Source organism: Budorcas taxicolor, chromosome 13, assembly GCF_023091745.1.
Source record: "Budorcas taxicolor isolate Tak-1 chromosome 13, Takin1.1, whole genome shotgun sequence".
In the NCBI taxonomy this organism is placed as follows: Eukaryota; Metazoa; Chordata; class Mammalia; order Artiodactyla; family Bovidae; genus Budorcas; species Budorcas taxicolor.
In genome coordinates, this window is record NC_068922.1 from 57,150,046 (window position 1) to 57,167,232 (window position 17,187).

The window sequence follows — 17,187 nt, forward strand, 5'->3', positions numbered from 1 at the left end:
CCAGTACTTCGGCCTCCTCATGCGAAGAGTTGACTCATTGGAAAAGACTAAGATGCTGGGAGGGATTGGGGGCAGAAGAAGGAGACGACAGAGGATGAGATGGCTGGATGGCATCACTGACTCGATGGTCGAGTTTGAGTGAACTCCGGGAGTTGGTGATGGACAGGGAGGCCTGGCGTGCTGCGATTCACGGGGTCGCAAAGAGTCGCACACGACTGAGCGACTGAACTGAACTGAGGAGGCTTTCCATCTCTTCCATGAGCACTCGTGCTTCCTAATCTCCTAACCTAACACCCTCCTTCCACCGGACACTAATTGTGCTGCCTGATGTTAGCGTCTCCGGGTCTACCTTGCGTTACCTGCTCCCCGCCCAGGGGCAAAATCTCCGGAAGGCAGGTGCAATGGGATAGGAGATAGGAGGAAGCTCTTAATAGGTCACCATGAACATTTGCTCAAACACACAGGCGCAGTCGGCGTAAGCGGCCAGACTGAACCAGTCAACAGGCCTCAGAACCCCAGCCAAGCACGGGCCGGGATGGAAAGCGGTGAGGCGACCTGCCTGCGCGCCGAAGAACCGGCTGTGCTGGGCCCAGCTCTGCCCCGAAAACCGCGCTCCTGCCTACGCCCTCGAGGGGGCGGGCCGTAGGCCGTATGCCGCGCCTGCGCAGTACAAAGCCCGCGCCTGCGGCCCCGAGCGCTGCCCTCGAACTGCGCCGGCGCGGTGCGCCTGGCGCTAAGGGGCGGGGCTCCGTTGCGCCGCGCGCAAGGCTGGGGCAAAACCCGGGCCGGGATAGGGCGTGGGGCAGCGCGTCGGGACGTCCCTCGCGTCGGGCCCGACGGCGCGTGCGCACTGGGTGGCCGGCTGGGCGGCTGAGGGGCGGGGCGGGGGCAAAAGTGGCCTCTTTGCCTCATTTGTGCCCTAGCGCCGCCCGGACACCGTGCTGGCCGCCGACACCATGAAGATCTGGACTTCGGAGCACGTCTTTGAGTAAGTTTGGGGTAGGAGCAGGTTGGAGGGGGTCACGGGGCACCTGGGGGTAGGAGGGTAGTTTGGGCCCGGAGTCGCGGCGAGGCCCCGGCGCACCTCAAGAAGCTTCCGGGCGTCGGGCCTAGTGTGGGGAGCTGGGCCCGAGCGCCTCGGAGCCCGGGGCGTGGGGTCCAAGGTCACGACCCTGGGGACACCTCAGAAATGGGCTCCCAGGGGACACGGCCGGACGGGAGGGGACTGGCGATGGGGCCCTTGCGGCCTTCCTCTGGGGGACGCGCCCTCGGGTGGCAGGGGCGGCGCCGAACACGAGGTCCTTGACAGCCCCGTAGCCCCGAGAATCCGGGAGAAAGGCGTGGGCTGTCGAGATTCTGGTCTCCCCGCCACCTTCAGGTAGAGTTTCTTAACCTCGGAATGTGGATTTAGGGTGAGATCAGGGGACCAGGAAGTGGAACTTTTCCAGCAGCTTGTTGCTTTGAGGAATTGCAATTTATGGCCTTGGAATTGGAGTCCAAGGTACAGCCCTGACTCTGACGAGCTGTGTGACCTTAGGGGTTACCCATTTCCGTCGTCTGAGACATGGAAGGTGACTGGTTCTCAGGGCCTGCCAGCACTGAGATGTCTTTGAGGCCATGTTCATTAACATCTCCTGGTTAAGGGGAAATGTTTACTAAGAAAAAAGGTCTTAAACCAGTTGGATGTTGCGAATTAAATTCTTTGCTGCTTCCACGATTCATTGTACAGAAGAACCATGCCTTGAATCACCTGTATCGTTTTTGTCTGAACAATTGTTGATCAGTTATCTCATCACTGTTTATTGACTGACAATTTTTCCTCTCACCAGTTTGAAATGCCGCCTTCATCCTAAAACACTGCTGTCACTTATAATTTAATCCATTTCTGAGCTGTCTGCCCTATTTGACTGATCTTGCTGTTGTTGCCACACTGTTTTAATTTTTATAGCTTTGGTAGTATGTTTTAGTATGACCACTTGATTTAAAAACAAAAAACGTTTCTGAAGGCAATGTTAAAACAGGTTGTAGACTGTTTACATTCTTATCAAATCAGACACATGCAGGAGTTCGCTGGATCTTAGAAAGCAGAGAACGTTAGAATCAGAGGGAAGGTTTCTTTTCTCCCTAATGTTCACCATTTTTTAGGGGGGAGACCCTAAATTTGTAGTCTTTTTGATATTCTTTAACTAGGTCAAATTCTTCTACTCTGTTTGAACCATTAGGATCATGGGTGGTTTCTTCTTGGCAGTTTTCTCCTGGGTTTAAATGCTTAAGTTCTTTCCACTGTGTCATAACTTTCTTCTTTAACACTCTTCTCCCTAGGTTGTTCCCCACCCCTCCTCTCCACTCATTCTGCCCTTTTCTTTAATGTTTCCCTCTCTTTTTCTCCTTCAGTGTAAATGCTCAGTGAAATTCTGCTATTGGCCTTCTTGCATTTCATCAGAGATTCTTAATTTTTCTCTTGTTGCAGACTTCTCTGAAATTTGATGAAGGCTCTGAGACTCTGCTCCCAGAACATCGACATACTCACATAAATGCTCTGCATGTTCTGGGAGAAGCCCTGATTCTCCCCAGATAATCTGGACTTCTTGATCAAGGTCCCAGCTGATACATACGCATTTCCAGCAGCCAAATCTGTACCTAGGGCTCCAGCCTCTCTTGACCTTCAAATCCTTATTTTCAGGTTTCAGCAATGTGTCTCTGCTCCAGTGTTCTGCGGGCTTTTCAAACTCAGCATCCCTGAAAATGAAGTTGTTTATCTCCGCTCTCAAGTTTCATACTTTCTCTGTGTTTCCCATCTTAAGGATGTTACTAACCAGCATCTAAGTCGTCTTAAATGACTTTCTGTGTCTTTCCCATCTTTGAGTTGCCAGACTTCCTTCTGAGGACTAGCATGTAGTTGGTATCTAGTTGAAGTCATTCATTGATTCTTACACCAAATATGAAAGCCCAGTAGGCACCAGGAGCTGTTCTTTGGATCGATTCCACTTTGGTAAATAATCAAGACATCATTGCTGCCTAAAGTGAACAGTGTTCCCATGTTTTATAGGTGAAAAAACTGGACAATTCACCAAGCCAGCACCAGTTCCACTGATTGACTGCCCTTTGGCACTATCTTTGGATGTCTTGCTGTGTGAAGTCTTTTCACATGATTACATTCATTCAGTTAAAATGAATTTCTGGGAGATTGTTAATTGTAATATGTATCCTTTGTGATTTTTGAGCTAGATGTTTTTATAAAGCTAAGTCAACATCAGTGTTTTCAGGTTGGTCCAGAGAGGAGAGAAGTACTGAATTACAAATAACATACAACCATCCTGAAACCTTGCAATTGGTAATTTTTTAGAGGAGGTGGGGAAGAGATAAGTTCCAGGAAGCCAGCTATCCAGAGCCTCTGACTAGATGGAGTCGGGGAAGGGCTCACTCATCTGATTCTCATTTTAGATAGTTTCCTTGGTAACAGTCAGAGTGCTTGGCCCCTATCACTTCTTTTTGTGGGGACTGTTTAGATTTGTGAAATAGCTTCGCTTGTATGCCTGCACTTAATGCTGAATAAGGCTTGAGATTAAAAATACAATGGGATTCATTTCTGTATAGTATAGCAAAAATGAAAGCATTAAGAGTAATGGTGGAGTGGGAGGGAGGTTCAAGAGAGAGGAGACATATGTATACCTATGGCTGATGTATGGCAGAAACCGGCACAATATTGTAAAGCAATTATCCTTCATTAAAAGTAAATTTGTTTAAAAAAGAAAAATGGTATTGGTTGTCCAGGGTTTTGCAAAGCGAATGGAGTTGAGATTTTCCTTCTGTCCACAAAAAGTTATCAGGCTTAGTTGTCTGAAAAGTTGAAATAGATTAGTACCTATTTGTTTTGCTTTTAGAAAAATAAAAAGCCGTGCTGTGTTGTTTATCAGTAAGTGAAGTTTGAAACACCATCTCCAGATTTTATCTTTCCTTTCAGTGAAGACGTAGAATCAGTCACTTTTAATGTTCATTGTGATTAGTCAGAGGCTCACTTGAAAGGGGTATCTTTTGTATAAGTATATTGTTCAGGTAAGCTGTGAAGAGAACAAATGCACATTATGTTGTAAATCACCCAAGTACATGTGTCTTTCCAGAAATACAAAGATGCTGCAAGTTCCATGATGATGCTGTTGCCATCTTAATCCTTCATAAGCAAAGGCTGATGAAGAGAGACTATAGAAAATGGCACATTAGGAGTACCTTAGAAAACAAACAGTATATTGAGTAACCTTTTCAAAACAGATGTCAGAACCACTCCTTGGAGGAAAGTGAAGAATAAAAGATTGAAGGGGTCACGATTATTTATTACATTGTTAGAGGCAAGTACATGTTTAATATGAATCAGTGATTCTTAGAAACAAAATTTACATGTGAGAGGATACTGGTGAGTGGAAAATATGACTCAGGAAACTACTGGAGTATTCTATAGGTTATTTTAACCTTGCAGGCATCAGCTGTGACACATAGCCTATGTACTGAAAAAAAGACTGAAATCTGTACATGTTCATAATGTAGACTGAGTCCCCTGAAATCATCTTCCGGTCAACATTTCAGAAAATAATTTTCCGTGGGCAAATTAAGTAAACTTTAATTCTAAGGAATAATTTGGTGAGTTATATAAATGGTTTAATTTATATGCATGTTGCTAAAGGTTTGATTTTTGATTCGTGTCTGCAGCCATCCATGGGAAACCGTTACAACAGCTGCAATGCAGAAATACCCAAACCCTATGAATCCGAGTGTGGTTGGAGTTGATGTACTGGACAGACACATAGATCCCTCTGGAAAGTTGCACAGCCATAGACTTCTCAGCACAGAGTGGGGACTGCCTTCCATTGTGAAATCTGTAAGTGTGCCTTTGTTCCTAAAGCAATGTGACTGCTGTAGAGAAGTTTTCTAAACCACGTTATAATTTCAGATAGGTGGTGGGAGCCGATTCTGAATGTCATTTTTGCATCAGTTCAAATTGTATTATAATAAACTTGAGTTATGAGTGTATAATGAATTGGAAATATTATTACAGTCTTCATGAAGTCACCTGATAAAACCTTCTGAAGGAAGCCAGCTAATGCTTTGTGATCTGAAAGTTTTATTCTGCTTTTCCTACCTTGCCAACAGCTTGAGCTATGGCAGCTGGGATTTGGTGCTGGTGGTTAGCGGGCAGCTGCTGCGGTCAGTGGTGGTGCGACGTTAAGTGAGGCATAATCTCAGTTTGCCGTGGCCATGTTTGTTCCAAGATCTGGTGCTTCTGTCTGTACATTGGAAAATGTAATTCTATGCTCTTTCAAGGGAGCAGGTTTTAGGGATCCAGTCTATCATGATGGGAGAGAATCCTAGTGTAAGGACCAAGTTATCTGTAGAAACTCTCTTCATAGAAGGTGGGCCCACGCAGAAAACGAAAGTACATGTTTTTCACCAGGAATGTGCTAATTGCTTCCTTTGTAGGAACTACTGCACTAGATGATGTGGACAAAGAAGTGAGCAGGGTTGGGATGGGCTTGGGGTCAGAGCGTGGGAGTGCCCCTGGATGTGCCGTGTTACCTTTGTTGTGAAGTGGCTGGTTTTCTGCCTGGAGAGTAGAGCCACCACATCCTCCCCCTTGGACTGCACCAGGGAAACCCTGATAGACACTCTGAAGCTCTCCTTTCTCTCCATGTTTCCCGAATGCCAGGCTCACTGCTCCACGTCAACCTTGGCAGTTTCCGCATCCTGCCTTGTCCTGCATACGTTCTCAGCTGGCTGGTGGCTAAATTGTCTCTGCAGAGGGTTTTTGTGTCTGGGAGTCTCATCTTCTCCTTTAAGTGGGCCTCTTTTCTGATCTTTGTCTCATTCCTTGTGATTTTTATGAAAACACATTTTTGGTTCAAAATACTAATACATCTTTACCTACAAATAAAATATTGATAACACTAGTTAAGAAATCCTCCTCTGATCACTAATTCCAAATGTTTTTACTTAGATTATTGGTGCAGCAAGAACCAAAACATATGTGCAAGAACATTCTGTAGTGGATCCCATAGAGAAAACAATGGAACTTAAATCTACAAATGTAAGTAACTACCCAGCTTAGTTTTTTCTTCTCTTGTGGTGGTGGTAGTGGTTTAGTCACTAAGTTGTGTCCAACTCTTGCGACCCCATGGACCGTAGCCTGCCAGGCTCCTCTGTCCATGGGATTCTCCAGGCAAGAATACTGGAGTGGGTTGCCATTCCCTTCTCCGTTCCCTCTTGTAGTTGATATAAAAGTGGACATACACTCTTCAGCCTGGTCTAAGAAATTTGTACTCAGATACTGGACCGACTCTGCCTGTTTGCAGCCTCAGTGCTCTAATGAGCCTGCCTGTTGCTTCTAGGAGATAGCACTCAATAAAATGAATTTGGAATCAGTGTATATTATTACTGTTATGGTGCTTTTGTCAAGTTTATTACTTTTTTAATAAAAAGTAAGCAATGAATATTGAAAACTTCTATTTACATAGTAATATCAAAGTGGTTTATATGCTGTTTTGCATATTTACCTAGCAAGGTTTTGGTTTGTGAGTTAATTTGGGAAATGTTTTTAATCTTGATTCCCAACATTATTTGACTTTTTTTAATTCTGTAGATTTCATTTACAAATATGGTTTCAGTAGATGAGAGACTTATATACAAACCACATCCTCAAGACCCAGAAAAGTAAGTGAAAAGTATTTTAACAAGCTTATTTTACAATATATTTTAATTTTTCTTAAGTATGAAAGATGAAAATTAGTCATCCTGAAGCTATGCGAATGTGTTTTGTTCTAGAACTATTTTGACTCAAGAAGCCATAATTACTGTGAAAGGAGTCAGTCTCGGCAGTTACCTTGAAGGGCTGATGGCAAGTACGATATCATCAAATGCTAATAAAGTAAGGCTGCTCTCACTTAATGTCGGGGGTGGGGTACAGGCTTGTGGGATCTTAGTTCCCCAGGCCCCCTGTAATGGAAGCACAGAGTCTTAACCGCTGGGTCACCTGGGAAGTCCCTCCCTGCTTGCTCTTCTTCCTGGGTCATTTCTTAGAAGAGCTGTCCTTGTGAGCTGCCTGAGCCACTGCAATGTGATGCCATGTGGGCTGTTACTGGGGTCTAGTGTGTTTGGGTTCACATTCCACCTGTAACTCTGACCAGCCTTTCATCTTGGGCAGTTAACTAAGTGAGCCTTTCTCTGCCTGAGTTTCCTATCTGTGAAGTGAAGATTAATTACCCACCTTACAGGGTTGGGTGTGAAGAGTAAATGAGTTATCATGGGAAATCTGTGGCTGGGGGCCCAGTACTTGGGGACAGGGGGAGGCGAAGATGTGTGTTACTGTTTAAAGCATAGATTCTCAGCCTGTTTCTCATTATCATCTCCCTTCACCCCCAGATCCACTGTAGATATTTTCTCCTAACTATCCCCACCCTGAGAAATTATTTAATGCCAAACATTATGCCTACAGATGCAGAGATATATGGGTCTGCATCTGTGCTTTGTACGTTAAAAAAAATGAGATTTTTCCCCACTACCCCCCAACTAATATTTGCCCCGTTGAGAATGTATGATTTAAAATAAAGTAAGTTTAGAGAAAGAGATGCCTAATGCACTGTTTTATAACGTGTAATATCATTCAGCAGTCCAAAGATATTCATAGATGCCTTCTCTATGTCAGGCAGAGTGCTAGGCTAGACTGGGGACACAGCGGGGAGCAAAACAAACGTGGTGCCTGCCCTCGTGGAACTAAGAGGAAGGCGACATTAATCATACAACACGGCATTAGGAAAGGAAAAGTACAGAAAGGTACGAGAGTGCTTCATGAGTGCTGAGTAAGTGGTGTTGCTGCTGAGTCTGAGCGAGGGGTGGGTAGGCCGTGAGGGGTCTGCTAGGGAGCGGTCCAGGTGGAGCAGCTGCATGTGCAAAGGCCCCAAGGCCAGAAGCAGTCAGTGCTCCTCATTCTGTCCCTCAGGGAAGTGCACAGAGTGCCAGGAGAGAGGGGTTGGAGAGGAAGTTAGACCAGAGCCTCGGACAGGAATTTGGTGTAAAATATGGACATAAAAAGAGAAATGGAGCTTGACCTCACCATCAGAAGGGGGACCGTTCTAATCATGAAGTAAAACATCACTATCATTAATTGTAGATTTTTTTTAGAACATCTTTTGAAAACAAAATAAAAACCAGTTTTAGATCAAGCCAGTTTCTCAAAGCATTTGATATTTGGTAAATAACATTAAAGAAGAAAATACAAAGAGAAAAACTGTCCTAGTGAGGTTTAGTTACGCTTGTTCCGCCCATTGTGACTTCCTGATGTACTACTTATGCATGCCTTTGCCCTCACTTGGTATCAGTAAACATACTGGATTTTTTTTTTTTAAGGGCCGAGAAGCAATGGAGTGGGTAATACATAAATTAAATGCTGAAATTGAAGAGCTGACAGCTTCAGCAAGAGGAAGCATACGGACACCAATGGCAGCAGCAGCGTTTGTGGAGAAATGATAATGGAGGTGGATAGATGGCACCCAGTTCCCCAGGTCTCTACAAGCTGGCAGTATATTTATTTGTTATTTAAAAAATACAACTCTATTTTAGGTAGAATTTTTTTTTTTTTAATAAGCTTAAGAAAAGCTATGTGACTTGATCAAACAGGTTCAGGGTTTCTAAATAAAAGGGATCAGCTGAAATTAGTATTGTCTGAAATGACTGATTTTGAGGATTCCAGTATTTATGCAGAATTTTAAGTTTTTTGAAAAGTATGCTTGGAAATTGCTATTGGCTGATGAAACCTCCTTAAGGTAGAATTTTAAAGCTTTTCATGCATTGGAACTTTACCTGGCTTTGGACCAACCGCAGAACCAAGCAGAGCCCCTTCTGCATACGCACGACTGCCCTGCTGCGGTAAACTTGGAGAGCTTCCATGAGGGAACTCACTTTTAAAGGAGAAACTATCGTTTTAAAAAGACATTAATTGTATGAAATAATTTGCTCTGCTATAAACCACCGTTAAAAATCACAATGCTTAAATTTCATACTCAAATGACATTTTTTGGAGTAAAAATTATCACAAAAGTAATGACTCCAACAAAAGTACATTTTATTGTGTTATAAAGAGTACTGTACTGATTTGCCAAAGTTTTGTAACTTAGTAAAGGTATTACCTTCCTTGGATTTGTACTTTATGATTTAGTATGCTGTATCGTGGGCTGGTTATGTTAACTGAAAAAATAAAGTCATTACCAGAATTTTGCAGCACTCTAAACTTAAACAGAAGAACAGCTGTTCATATCTTTTAGCATTTCACATTTGCCTAACTTATAAATTGCCATGTGTCAAAATCATGGTTCTGTAATTGCTAAAGCATGATATGTCAGGTTATTTGCATATAATTACTTTGTGAAGTAATTATGACCACAAAACATCTTTGTTACCTGAAGAGCTGTACATCATTTGAAATTACTCAAATGATGTCTTGATCTGAAGCATAAATCCCAGGGACTTAATGTTTTTAATAACACTGTGTCACTGCGGGGGATGGGGGTGGTGGAGAAGAAAAAATAATAGGGTGGGAAAAAAAAAGCATTGGCCTAAAGCACCCTATGAACTGCTTTGCAGCTTTTATTTATAGGAAATCCTTGCTCTGGATGAACAGTCCAATATGTGTCTTTTGTAGCAGGCAATTAATTATCAACCACTAAGGAAGAATAACTATGATCCTTAGAATTGTTGCATACAGAGTACTGTTATTAAATGGTGATGAGCTCTTGCTTTTATTTCACAGTACTTAATGCTATAAACTTATAGTCAGTTTTCCTACAAAAGAAACCAGTTAATATAGGTACATAAACCACAAAAATCGTATACCAATTTAAAAACTAGTGTTTTTCTACTTAAAATACTGTTTAGCTTGAGGCTATTTGTAAAAGCACATTAAAGCCAATAAGGTTTTTTATCATTTTTATGATTTTTTTACAATTCAAATAACATTTCAGCTAAACAAAACATTGCTAAATATTGATATTTAATAAATTACCTTGTATAATTTCTGAAAATTATACTTGTTCTGGAAAGTGTCAGAATAGCCTAATGATAAAAAGATTTCTAAACAAAATGTTATCCTAACTTTTTTTTATCCTAACTTTTTAAATTCTAATAATTGTATAAATTTTCATTTTCCAGTGTAGTTACTTTTAGTAAAGTAGCTGGTAGTTAATGGCTTTTACCTGTTAAGCATTTGAGAGGACTGGAATACTGGTGTTCGTGGGTTAGAATTAAGGCTCTCAGACTGTGTAGCATATTTTTTAATATTAAAGGTGGATCTTATATGAATTAAGAAACGTCCTGTTAATAAAAACTTCCTTTTAACTATGATGTTTTTCCTGATTATAATTTCTTTCTAATAACTGCAAGGAGTAAAAGAAGTGTTTTATCCTTGTAAGAATTCGCCTAATGCCACGTGCTGGAGCCGGCTCAGGGCCCAAGGTTTAGATTCTAGGTTGGTCGGCCCTCCCTTCCTCCGATGTCCGGTCTGCTTCCCCGGCCGGACTCTGCTGCCCGGTCTGGTTACCCACCCTGGGCCAGCCTGAAACCCCAGAACTGTCGAGGGTCGGCTCGCCATGGTTAACTGTTAACTTGGGACGGTCGTGCTGGCGCGTCGTCAAGGTCCGGACCCGGCTGTCGGGTCCAGGGGTGGGAAAGGGGTGGCGCGCGCAGAACACCGGCCTCAACGCGGTTCAGAGTCCCGCGCTCCCGGAGCCACGCGGTCACGCCTCCCCTCTAGCCCCGCCAAGGCTACTACGGAAACCCGCGGGGCACACCTGCACTGGCAACCGCAGCATGGGTCGCGCGCCCCTATTGGCTCACGGCGCTGGGAGCGTTCTGCGACGAGGCGGTGAGGCCGTCCGGGAAGGCGGGGCGGGACAGGAGGAGGCGGGACTGGCAGGCTCGGAGTCCCGCCCCTTCCGCTTCTCAGACCTGACCTTCCGGCAGTCGGGCCGCGCGCTGAGCCGACGTTGATAGGTCTTCGCGATTCGGCCCGACGCGGCCCCTCTCGCTACATCATGGTGGCGTACTGGCGACAGGCTGGACTCAGGTAGGCCCAGGCCTCGGGAAGGGCGGACCTCTGGGGCACGGGGAGGTACAGGGCGGCCCGGGGTCGGAGGTCACGCCGGGCACTTCGCGGATGGGGGTCGGCCCGGCGAGTGAGGTCCCAAGATGGCGGCCTGCGGACGCTGAGCCAGGGTCACGGCCGCCGGGGCCCAAGCACCTGCCGGCACTTGCCGAGTGTTGCCGAGCACCTGCGTGCCCCCAGGAGCGCCCTCGACAAGTGCCATGTCTTCTCAAGGACGGCGCTTCTCACCCGCGCGGCCTTTGGCCTTTGAATTGGACTCAGTTGAGGTTCTGGAAGTAAAGAGCTCGAGAGAGCAGAGGGGTTCTCTGGGTGTAACCACGGTCACCGTAGCTGGCGTTTCTTCCTAGAATCATTAAAAATTAACTCCTGTTGTCAGGTTTATCGGTAAAACGGGTGAAAGCCCTTGATAAGGTGTAAAGAGCTCTGCCACAGGTGAGGGGTGGCTCCTGGGAAGCCAGAATATGGAACACACTGGAGGCCATGGTTTCTGATGAGAGGGAGAAACCATGGATCTAGGTGTCACACCTGGTTTCTTTGCCCGTACACCCGATTGAGCTGCTCACCTGGCTCAGGTTAACACAGTTTGTTACTTGACTAGACTAAGTAGCACCTCCTAATGGTGACCTGTGGGTATGTGACTGGGCAACCCAAGAGTTTCCTGATTTTCAAGGTCGAGGCAGAGTTCTGTAAGATTGAAGGTATAATGGTCCCCCTCAGAGGCAGCACCTACCACGAAATAGGTGGGGCAGACCTGCTCATCTCACTTGGTCTTTCATCCTCCCAGCCACCAGTGGGACAAATACTGTATCCTTCTGCTTTGTCCTGTTGTTTTTACAGGTGAGCAAATTAGACAAAAAGATGCAAAGATCACCAATTCCTAGGAGTGGAAGCAAGAATCTGAACTCCTATCTCTGGTCCCCCCAAAAACAAACCTGAAAACATGAGAAAATAGTCAGCAGCAAACTCCCCTTCCTGTTTTCAAAGAGTGTTAAAAGTGAGCTTACATCTCCTGGAAAATAAGGTGTTGATGGAAGTCCCATGTAGCAAACAGGAAGCAGGCTGTGAGATACTTTGCTTGAATTGATGATGTTCTCCAAGGGCCTCTCAGTTTAACTTAGAAACTGATTGGAAAGTTATTTTCAATGGCAGACCTGTGAATCAGAATCCAGTATTCTGAGGAAAACCTTTAAATAATCAGAAGTAGAGCTCTTTTCATTTAAAGTAGGTGTGTTTTTTTCCACTTTTAATTATGTATGCCTTATCTTATAAAAATAACAAAAGACAAAATGTTGAATCAAATGGGAAAAAGTACAGTCATGTTATACCCTCTGTTAACAATTTAGGGCTGTGCTGTGGGTTTTTCCCTCTAATAAATCTATGCATCTTTAGTTCAAATTAATATGTAGTGAAGAGAAAACAGTGCAAAGAAAAATAAATCTTCCATTCTAATACCAGTGAAGGCTTTGATACATTTCTTTCTGGTCTTATTTTTCTTTGTGTATATTCCTTTTGCATCAGTCATTTATTTTAAAGTTCAGTTCTACAATAATGTACAACAAAACCGAAAGTATAGGCAGGAAAACAAAAGCACAGTCACACAACCAGTCTAGCTGGATCATTGATTATTAGCTTTCTTGCTCTCTCATTTCCTCCCAGCTACATCCGATACTCCCAGATCTGTGCAAAAGCAGTCAGAGATGCACTGAAGACCGAATTCAAAGCAAACGCCATGAAGACTTCTGGCAGCAGCATAAAAATTGTGAAAGTGAAAAAGGAATAATCTGTAAGTTACTGATAACATTTAGAAAAAGTTGCACCATAAGTTTTTAGAAAGCTTTTAAAAAGCAAATTTCAGCTTTCTGAAATAACTGTCCATGTTTGGTCAGTTGCTACATTTAGAGTTAGTGGGATGATAATTTGAGGCATACAGGTTGTAGAAGTCCCATGGCTTAATCAAAGAATGTCATTGGGAGGCCCTGACAAGCAGAAGTAATTGCCACGTTGATTTTCAGTTCATTTAGCGAAGCTTAGGTAAAGAGCCATCGGCCATCTTATTTTAATTAAACCTGTTTCATTTGTCTACACAAAATCAAATAATTCGGAGGATAAACTCCCAACTTTTATAATTGTTTTTGGAGTTATGTAACTACTTCAGAAGCTTGAAAAATTACACTTCTTTGAGAGTTTATTTTCCCCACATCTGCTAGTGTTCTCAAGCATAAGGGCTGCCAGTACAGGCAAGGGTCCTGATTTCTTACCAAGCATTAAAATCATCAAGACCCTGCAGTGAATACTGTTTTGCTAAATTTATTATGCTTTCAGAGTTTGGTTCATTTCACCTCTGATGTTGGCATTGCAAAGTAAGACAGTTTCATACAGTTGATAAGTTCAAACTACTAAAGTGATTTGATCTCTAAACCACTTTCTTGACATTATTATTTCAAAGATAAAGTGAGGCAAATTACCAGAGGGATGTTTTTCAGATTTAATTTTCTTGTTTTGCTTTAAAAAAAAAAGCTTCAGATCCGCAGTAGCCAGGAAATGTAATAAATATTAATCCTTTGGCAGCTTGTGGTTATGAGCAATTTTACTTATTGGAACTGTCTCCCCCAAGCATTCTTTGTTTTCATTTTAAATTAGTAAATATTTTATTACAAGTCTGGAGATGCAGTGTTTTGAATTGAGCCCTGTTTCTGTTGGGACTCTCTGTCTAATCTCATCATTCTGAGGAATGAGAGCTTTAGGTTGGGTTGTTTTTGTTTTAACAGTGAGCTAACTGAGAAAAATCACCCACCTCTGCCTGCAGCATGGCCGATCCAAACCCTGCATCGAATGCCCTCAACCTTGCGATGTCCTTGGGGCCAGGAAGTAGGGTTTGGCTCCAGTAAACAGCACAGTGATCATTGTCTATACCTCATACAGGGAATGAGCCCCCACTGCCTCAACGTCTTCTAAAGGCAGAGTGTTTCTTAACTGTGGGGAGAGTGTTTGCCTTTACTTAGCAGGGAAGTGCCTCTTTGGCTAGGCCTCTCACGTGAACCCACACTTTTTACATCTTAGAGCCAAGGTTTATCACCAGCCAAGTGAACTGAAGCTGCAATCGTATTGTACAGCTCACTGTAAGGAAGTTATTTCCCCTATTTGTGTTGGATTTTTAAGAAAACATAAAAGGACCAACAACTTGGATTTTCTCTTTTCCTTCTAGACCCTGAGTACAGCCTGAATGCTGCATGTTCAAGGTGAAGCTGTGGGCACATATTATAGCAGATTGGAAACCATCTCCCTTCATGGAAAAAAAACAATACCTGTCTTGTTTATAGATTGGCAATGCCAGTAAATTAAAGTACAGTTCCCTCTAGCTGTTGGCTTTTGATTTCTGTCAGACTTCTTTATGGGAGCCATCTGCACAGCTAAGGAATATGATAAAGGGAGAACAGGGACTTCTTGTCCATCCAGTGGTTAGCACTCCGAGCTGCAGGGGGCATGGGTTCGATCCCTGGTTGGGGAACAAAGATCCCACAGCCGCCAAAAAAAAAACCCAAAAAGTTAAAGGAAGAAGAGATGTCATATCTAGTGACCAAAGGGATCCAGGAGACATTTTGAAAATGTCTCAAAATAGTGCTCTTTTTCATGACATTAATTGACAGAATTGGGCTCTGTCATCAAAGCTGTCTTACTCCTTTTCTTCAAATTGCAGACATCATGTCAGAGCTAGTGGCCAGGGGTGGGGGAGGGGAGGTGGGTTGTCTGCTGGGCTCATCCTCCTTTGCAGGCACCCGTCGTATCCACGTGATGCCACTTAGCCAGTAGGCTAAGTGAGAATGATTATTAAAAGCATAGATTAGAAGACAAAATACTAAATCATAGTATTCATTTCTTATCATGCACTTCAAACCTATAGAGAAGTACTTTTAATGTTGAAATTATCAAGCACAAAATACCTTTCACTTTGTCTTATAAATGAACTTTTATATTCTGGGAGTGTTTCTCATAGGAAACTAGACAAAACCACTCATTAACTTGCTTATGGAGTTGATGGCTGAGCTGACATGAAAATCTAAGGCTCTGGACTGCAGGTCTCTGGCGTGATCATGACATCCGTCCACTGTTTTTTTGGGGGTATTTCATTTACCCTTTAAATACTTAAGAATTGTGGCAAGTGCAGTGTTTCTCTTTCTTTGAAACTTGAAAGCACTTGGCTAAGTAAGATCCCACTTGCTAAGTGAGAACTGCTTGATTGTTAACCACTTCTGGAGGATGGAGAAATACAGCTGGACAGGAAATTTTGAAACACTTCAGCTTTTGCCCCAGGAATGGCTCTCACCTTGGTACTTAAGCTCACTATATAATTTATCAGGGCCGCTCAGCCACGCTGAGGACGAGCCCAAGAGAATGCTTTTGTTCTTGGCTTCTGGAGAGGACTTCCTGCCCCAGACTCTTGACCTGTATGTAAGTTTTATCTCGTTCTCGGCACAGGGCACACAAAGAGGAGCGGGGGTGCTGAACAGAAGCAGCTTAGGAGCCCCTTGAGCCCTGTGCCTGAGGCTTTTGTCCTGAGCTTTTGAAGTCAGGGCCCCTCAGTTGTCATGCTTCAGTCCCCACAATTAAGGTACCAGGAGGCATCTTTCATTACTGGGACAGAAACAAATGACTCACAAGGCCATGGGGCCTCTGATACCAGACGAATAAAGTAACTGATAGGCAAAGGGCTGAATCATTTCCAGCCAAGTTAATTAGAGATAAGTCATCTTATTCAGGAGGCAGATGGAATAATTAGAGTGGAGACTTAGGGACAGGCCTTGTGATAAGGAAAGGATTAAAGTTAACTGAGTAAAGGATAGATTCACTGCTCAGTAGAGATTCTGTGCAGTTCTTTCTCCATGATTAAAACAATCCTGAACTGTTACCACGAGGCCTTGGGTCACGCCCCACTGGGTAGCTGGCAGGACCACTGTGTCCAGAATACCAGGGGGCCTGCTCAGATCAAGTTGTTATTTCACTAACCACCTGCGTGACTTGTGAGGGATTCAGTCTCCTCATTCAAACAAGGTTCTTGTGTGTGAAGTGAAGGAATCAAACACGCTCTAAAATCCTGAGTCTACCATCTCAGTCTCAAGACAGACCAATGTTGCTATAACCACTGTACAGCTAAAGGAAGAGGCCCTTCAAAATTGGGACAGATTTCTTTTGGTTTTAGTGTGTGTTGCTTTTTTTTTTTAATCTATATCTACTTAGCTCAGCTGATAAAGAATCTGCCTGCAATGCAGGAGTGAAAGTGAAAAGTCACTCAGTCGTGTCCAACTCTGCAACCCTGTGGACTCTAGCCCACCAGCCTTCTCCATCCATGGGATTCTCCAGGCAAGAATACTGGAGTGGGTTGCCATTTCCTTCAGGGGATCTTCCCGACCCAGGGATTGAACCCAGGTCTCCGGCGTTGCAGGCAGATGCTTTAACCTCTGAGCCACCAGGGAAGCCAATGCAGGAGACCCCGGTTCAATTCCTGGGATGAGAAGATCCCCTGGAGAACAGATAGGCTACTGCACTGCAGTATTCTTAGACTTCCCTGGTGGCTCAGCTGGTAAAGGATCTGCCTGCAATACGAGAGACCTGGGCTTGATCCCTGGGTTGGGAAGATCCCCTGGAGAAGGGAACAGCTACCCACTCCAGTATTCTGGCCTGGAGAATTCCATAGACATGGGGTCACAAAGAGTCAGAAGTGAAAGTGAGCAATTTTCACCATACAAAAGATTAGGATAGTGGGATGCATTTTGAAATATTTTTAACTACTCAACATGAAGTCTGGGCAGTTAGGCTCCAAGAAAAGGAATTTATTTAGTCTGAAATAAAGCAATTTAGCCATCTAAAATTGAATTTCTTTGTACTTTAATGATTACTATTGAGCAAACAAAAATCTTTATAGTAATATAAATCAGCAGGGTTTTTGTTTTTTGTGTTTTTTTTTTTACTTTAGACCTGTATCCTTTCCTGCATCTATTGAATTGCCTTTTTAGATTTCAGAAAGTGAAAAAAGTGCCAGAGGAAGCATG

The 17,187-nt window shown here is 43.7% G+C and overlaps 1 protein-coding gene across 1 annotated transcript; it reads left to right on the forward strand.

Moving 5' to 3' along the window:
- The first annotated feature begins 869 nt into the window (after nt 1-869).
- On the forward strand, nt 870-9,929 carry PRELID3B (PRELI domain containing 3B). The gene is made up of 6 exons (XM_052651041.1): nt 870-988; nt 4,705-4,873; nt 5,987-6,076; nt 6,629-6,699; nt 6,811-6,913; nt 8,392-9,929. The coding sequence occupies exons 1-6, from the start codon at nt 957-959 to the stop codon at nt 8,509-8,511; spliced, it is 585 nt and encodes a 194-aa protein (XP_052507001.1). The 5' UTR covers nt 870-956; the 3' UTR covers nt 8,512-9,929.
- Nucleotides 9,930-17,187: the final 7,258 nt, after the last annotated feature.

Bases quoted from the DNA above. Each gene is read 5' to 3' on its own strand.
- PRELID3B (XM_052651041.1), top strand. From the start codon at position 957: ATGAAGATCTGGACTTCGGAGCACGTCTTTGA. The intron at 6,077-6,628 runs GTAAGTAACTAC...TTAATTCTGTAG, and splicing joins TGGAACTTAAATCTACAAAT to ATTTCATTTACAAATATGGT. The intron at 6,700-6,810 runs GTAAGTGAAAAG...GTTTTGTTCTAG, and splicing joins CATCCTCAAGACCCAGAAAA to AACTATTTTGACTCAAGAAG.